Source organism: Camellia sinensis, chromosome 1 (genome assembly GCF_055761805.1).
Source record: "Camellia sinensis isolate YWXY chromosome 1, ASM5576180v1, whole genome shotgun sequence".
NCBI lineage: Eukaryota > Viridiplantae > Streptophyta > Magnoliopsida > Ericales > Theaceae > Camellia > Camellia sinensis.
In genome coordinates this window covers 119,433,969-119,440,647 of record NC_138961.1, presented here as the reverse complement: position 1 = coordinate 119,440,647, position 6,679 = coordinate 119,433,969, and the positions used below count along the sequence as shown (strand labels likewise).

Genomic DNA, 6,679 nt, shown 5'->3' with positions numbered 1-6,679 from the left:
AGATCTTAGTTTTGTTGCTTCCATCATTGTAGCCTTCTAAAACTCATGCCACATTCAGTTATTTTATTTCTTTGTATGTGCTTGTGTGTTCTATATTCAAACTAAGGTTTATACCATGAACTATTTTTATTCTAATTTCTGGTTCCCAAAGCAGCCTGGAATTCTAAAGGTCTCTGAAGCAGATCGTTTGTCATCCTTGACTCCTACAGACTAGGAATAAGAATGATTAATGGTGATTAATTTTAAAACTTTCATCTAAGTAATATGCGGTAATTTGTTCATACGAGAACATATTTCATATGATGTCTTTTTGTCCAGGTTTAGAGGGATTACTATTGTCCAGTTTGGATGCTAAACTTGCTCTTAAACACTTGTTCCGCCTTTGTTTGGAGCATGAACAGAAATTAAATTCTACCTTTCAAATGCAATTATTGGGATTTGGTTTTTAGCTATGTATTCTTTGATCAACCATTTGTTAGTTGATTAGCTTGCTTTGACAGTATCAGTAAGTTCTGAGTTTAAAGGAAAACAGAGTAAATCTATACTTTGGCCAGACTCATAAAGAATTGTTTTGTTGTCTCCCAAAAGTCCAACAGAAAATACCATATTATATTTTGGATTAGATAAGCATTTAGTTGTTGTCTTATGAGGGAATCTAATACCTTAAGCTCAACCGCAGGCTCAAAAAATATCTGGTAACAGATGGACTGAAATAGCAAAGGTGGTTTCAGGGAGGTATATAAAATTTTAAATATTTGTTTTCTGTTGCAAGTGGAAAAGTTTATGGTAATTATAGTTTAATTTCTTTGTTGCCATGCTTACACAGAACTGATAATGCTGTGAAGAATAGATTCTCCACCCTGTGTAAGAAAATAGCAAAACATGAAGCCTTAGCAAAAGATAACAATACTTCATACATCAATCCAAACAACAAAAGGGTCATCTTTCCAAATGGGTCGAGTACAGCTGGAATATCAGAAAATGCTACACCTCTGAAGAAGTTGAGGTACAATTGATGTAGCTAGCCTTCATTTCCAAGTGAATGCCAATAAGTTGAAATGTTACAAAAATAACTCTTAGTTGTCATGATTTAGGAGGACCCATATCTCTGATCTCACAGAAAACTGCCCGCGTGGAGAAAGGTTCCTTGAGGAATGTGCAACAACAAGAAGTCAGCAGCTAAGACCTCCATTTTCAGTACTTCAGCAAAACTTGCACAATGTGGGTGACCTGCCCACTCAGAATCATATCAACACCACCAAGGAGATCTCCAATGATGGTAATCCACCAAATTCTTTGATAAGTGAACTAAAGTCGTAGAAAATGTACAATCCACGTGCATCAATTACTTTAGGCCACAGAAATGTTTGTCATTTTCGTGCTTTAACAATACAAGTCTGATTTTTTTATTTTATTTTTTTCATCCATGATTAAAATGATGTAATAATGTGAACTTACTTTCTTTTCCAAGAGCAGCTAGCAGTTACAAGATTCAAGGAACATTTCTTAAAAGGGATGATCCAAAGATATTTGCATTGATGCAACAAGCAGAACTGCTCAGCTCGCTTGCAGTCAAAGTTAATACAGAGAACATGGACCAGAGTCTTGAAAACACATGGAAGGTGAACAGTAGGGATCACCGGCTTGGTTTCTGCTATCAATACGTAATTATGAATGTCTGAGGCTGGTTGATATGATTGAGTGGGTGATATTGAGAGTTAAATTCAGTTTTTTTTTTTTTTTTTTTTAGTACTTGAATCTATTAGTATTTTGTATAAATACTTTTAAGGATGGTTGATGGATATTTGTTTTGTGTGTATAGAAGTTTATATTTTGTATGCACATTTTTTTTTTTTTTTTTTGAAGAAAGATAATTTTGTTGAGGGAAGTGATGGAAAATAATACATGTGTATTAGAATTTTTGCAAATATCACTTTATATTTATTGTATATAATACTTGAATATATATATATATATATATGAGAATATAGGTTGCTAAAACATTGTAGATATTTTATTTATTTATATATTTTTTTTTTGCGACGGTAACAAGATGGTCGCTAATACATTGTAGGTATTTTTTTAATTTTTTTGCGACGGCAAAACATTAGTCGCGATAAGTAGATTAGGCGGTCGCAAATAGTTTGCGACTGCTTTTTTGCGGTCGCAAAAAGTATTTGCCACCCCCACATTCGCGACCCCTATTTGCCGTCGCATGGGCAGTCGCAAAAGGTTTTTTGCGACTATTTTTTTATTATTTGCGACGGTTTGTAGCGGTCGCAAAAAGTATTTTTTTTAGTAGTGTGTATTTGTAATTTATCCTAATAATTTAAGTAATTTTATTATTATATAAGAGAGCAATTATGAATTTCATTTTTTTAGTTCTAATGGTTCATATGATCTACCTCAATTAGAGAATATGGATATCGGAATTGACAAAATCCGTCAAGAACCTTGGGTTATCATAGACTCGGATTTAACCAAACAAAAAAATCAAGCAGAGTGATCTTTATAGTGACAATGGCTCTTGCGATCTACCTCAATCAAAGATTGTGGATATTGCAATTTTTTGTTTGGCTAAATCCGAATCTATGATAGCTTGGGATTTGCCCAAACAAAAAATCAAGCACAATGAGGTTTATAGTTGTGGAGGGGTGTCCAACAGCTCGTGGGATTTAAACAAACAAAAAATCAAGCACACTGATGATTATAGTCATAGAGGGTTGTCCAACAGGTCATCAGATATAAGCCCTGATATGTGCAACGTTGGATTCAGAAATGGTTTGCTATTGATCGCCACATTGATCGCAACGATAACCTTCCAAGTACCTTTTCACCTCCTTGGTAGCACTTCCAAAGAGGGCTATATACAATATTCAATCACACGCAGGTGGTTCGTATTGTTCATTTTCATGGTGTTCATTTCGTCGGTTGGGGTCATTATATTCCTCCTGCATGAATTCCCACTAAAGCCGTAGCCTCATATCTCAATTTTAGCTCTATTTGGTTCTTATATGCCCTCATTGCAGGCAGTATCACCCAATGAAGCTCCAGCGTTGTTCTTCGTTTCAATTCCCATTTTGTTGGTTGGTATGTGCAGGAATTTTTTATGGCTTTGGAAACCAAAATCTGTCTTGATCACTTGAAGTGATGTTGCTTCTGGTTTATTGAAACATAAGGGTGGTTCGATTTAAGTTCGTATATGTATTCAATAATGGCAATACAGCCAATGGAGTGACGATCTTCCTCGTGTCTTGTTTCCTTCCTGTTTTGTGGGACTTGGCAGCAAAACTGTCCTCTGTACAAGTCTGTTTATAGTCTCAGGTTTGTAACTAATTTCTTGTAATGCATGAAAAAACAACTTAGTATATATCATGCTGATTATGTATTGTGTACTAAATAGCCATGTCTCTATATCCTATTTGCAGACTAGTAGTATGTGAAATTCATGCAGGTTTTCACTGAAATATGTGAAATGATGCCTGTGAATTGTATGTCGAAACAGAAAAAATTCCTAAATAAAAGGCATCATAACTGAACTGTGGGAATTATATCTGCAAAACATCTGTATTTCGTGCTGCCTTCATAGGGTTTAGTTATCTACATAATAATATGTTAAATATAGCTAATGATCTGAAGAGTATCTAGAGGATATATGGTATTAATTACACGTGGAGTCAAATGTTCCCCACCTCTTATCCTTCTATCTTTATCCTGCAATCAAATAATGTAAGATTAAATTTCAAGTAAGACCCTACGGCCCTCTTTGTTTCACTGGATATAAAATAGAGGATATAATATGATGTAAAATTTAGTCAGGATATATAATGAATAGGATATAGATATTGGATAATATATCCTCCAATTTATGTTTGTTGACTTGATATATAAGAGTGGATATATATTATCCATGTTTGTTTTACAAAATATATTGTGGGATATAAACAAGTAATTTCCAAGATTGCCCTCATAATATTCTATTATATTAAATTAAATTAAATAATATTACATTATATTAAATTCAAATTTTATATTAAATTATATTATATTATATTATATTATATTAAATAATATTATACTATATTATATTCAAAATTTATATTATATTAAATTAAATTCAATAATATTATATTATATTATATTATATTCAAAATTTATATTATATTAAATTAAATTCAATAATATTATATTATATTATATTATATTATATTCAAAATTTGTATTAAATTAAATAATATTAAATTAAATAATATTAAATTAAATTCAATAATTACATTATATTAAATTCAAAATTTGTATTAAATTATATTATATTAAATTAAATTAAATTAAATAATATTATATTATATTAAATTAAATTCAATAATATTTATATTATATTAAATTTAATAATTATATTATATTAAATTCAAAAAATATATTATATTATATTATGTTAGATAGACAAAAGGCTAAATTGGACTTTTTAAATCATATCCCAACCAAGGGGATATGATATAATGGGGGGTGGTATTGTATATCCTCCACTTTTGGAAGATATACAATCTCATGGGATACTATATCCTCTTTGAAAAAAATTGCAAACATAGGATATGTGGACCCCACAAGATATAATATCCAATCCCACCCTTTATATCCTGGAATCAAACAGGGCCTAAGGGTGCGTTTGTTTGGATGGACTGGATAAGGGGGGCTTGTAATCCATTGAGCTATTAGTACTGGGGTACATTGTCCCAGAACTATTTAGTTGGACTAAATTTATATTTTATGTTTGTTTAGTCATGGGATTAGATGTTTGGATTAGACTATTTTTAGTTATCCAATGTTTGTTTGAGATATTATGGAGAAAGATAAATGCTCAAATGACTATTTTATCTTTTTTAATTATTTACTAAGTAATAGCAATATTAAGCATAACTTTAATATTTTAATTATTTTTAGCTAGATTAAATAAAATTTTATTTTATTTTATTTTTTGCACAATTTTTTAATTATTTTAATTTATTATTTTCAATTAAATTAAATTTATAATTTATAATTTATATTTTTTATTTAATATATAATTTTAAATTAACGACAATAAAAAATAATTTTATTTAATATATAAATTAAATTTTCAACAACATTAAAAAAATTTAATTTATAAGGCCATAATTTATAATTTATTATTTTTAAATAAATTTAATTTATAATTTATATTTTTTATTTAATATATATTTTTAAATTAACAACACTAAAAAAATAATTTAATTTAATATGTAAATTTAATTTTTTAACAACACTAAAAAAATGTTTCTCATCTCTTATCTCAATTTTATCTCGGTTTTTTATCGGCAGTGATTGAGGGCCCTAAATTTCGGGGCTCGAATGCCCCGAAATTCCACTTTAAGTAAAAAAAAAAAAAAAAAAAAAAGGAAAAAAGAAAGAAAAAAAGAAACAGTTTCCAAAAATGGAAATTAGGGGCATTAGGGGCAAATTTTTTAGGGCCACCAATCATTTTCCGTTTTTTATTATGGACTATTATGATGATTTGACTAACAAATTATCAGAAGGCTGTCCATACTTCATAATATTAAAGTAAGGGCTGAAGTAAAGTATATTAATTTTTACAAGAAACATTTTTCAGAGGGCTGTGTACATACTTCATATGGCTAAGTGTGTAGATGGATAGCCAATTACTCGTGCCAAAAAATGATTGGCGGACAATGGGCCTTGCGAGATTTGCATATTGAGTAGAGGTCTAATAATGATCTGGTCTGGCCTATTTTGCCTCAAGCCAGGCTTGGTCCTTTTACAGGTGGGCTCCTAACCAAGTATCAAATTTTCAAAAAAAAAAAAATTTCCCCTTTAAATTTTAGTGTAAACTACCACAACAAAGACTTATATATTCTAAAATTTACAAATAAAATGCAACAAATTGAGAATCAAATGCAATAAAGCGCATACTTGGGAGATTAAAATGTATACTTTGAGAATCATTTGTGCATGAAATGCTTTTGGAGTAATTATTTAGTATTCAAGAATATGTTTATTTAATTATAAGGTACTAAATGCTTACCCAATACGAAAAATAAGAAATATGATGAACAAATCAAAAATATTTAACGGACACATGATTACACAGTACACACACCAAACTATGTGATAATATCTGGATGCTTTTGATTTCGTAGAACTTTCATGTGAAATTTTAAAAATAAACCAACTTCCATGTTTAAATTTTGGAATTTTTTCTGTTTTTTGGAGACCCTTAAAACATGAATTATAAATTCATCTCCATTTGGGAAGATGAATTTGGGATTTTTTTTGGTTATTTTAACCACAAAAGATAAAATAGGCTAATTTAGTAACTTTTTGACTATTTGGCTAAAAAGGTAGGTAAAAACAACTTGTATGTTTGGGATGACTTTTTGGCTAATTACGAAAAGATATGCAAAAAATAGAGAGAAAAGAGAATCTTTGACTTTTTGGTATGAGTTGTTGACTTTTTGGCTAATTTAATAATTTTTTGACTAATTGACTAAAAAAGTAAGTCCCCAAACGGGGCCTAGTTAAACAAACAAAACATCACATTCAAACCATAATCATTACACTCGTCTCTCACAAAAAGGTCAAAAAGTCAAAAAGTCCTTCTCAAATTAAACTTTTTAACCCAAGTTAAAATAGCTAAAAAAATCAA

At 29.8% G+C, this 6,679-nt stretch overlaps 1 protein-coding gene across 1 annotated transcript; it reads left to right on the top strand.

The window, feature by feature from the left end:
* The first annotated feature begins 451 nt into the window (after positions 1 to 451).
* On the top strand, positions 452 to 3,443 carry LOC145819449 (transcription factor MYB88-like). The gene is made up of 7 exons (XM_082913447.1): positions 452 to 474; positions 827 to 1,006; positions 1,095 to 1,279; positions 1,477 to 1,622; positions 3,030 to 3,090; positions 3,227 to 3,306; positions 3,429 to 3,443. Exons 1-7 carry the CDS (start codon positions 452 to 454, stop codon positions 3,441 to 3,443), a joined length of 690 nt encoding a protein of 229 aa, XP_082769573.1.
* The last annotated feature ends 3,236 nt before the right edge of the window (positions 3,444 to 6,679 follow it).

Excerpts from the sequence above, each read along its gene's own strand:
- LOC145819449 (XM_082913447.1), top strand. The coding sequence starts at position 452 with ATGTATTCTTTGATCAACCATTT. Across the intron at positions 1,280-1,476 it reads CAAGGAGATCTCCAATGATG|CTAGCAGTTACAAGATTCAA; the intron begins GTAATCCACCAA and ends TTCCAAGAGCAG. Across the intron at positions 3,091-3,226 it reads AATTCCCATTTTGTTGGTTG|CCAATGGAGTGACGATCTTC; the intron begins GTATGTGCAGGA and ends ATGGCAATACAG.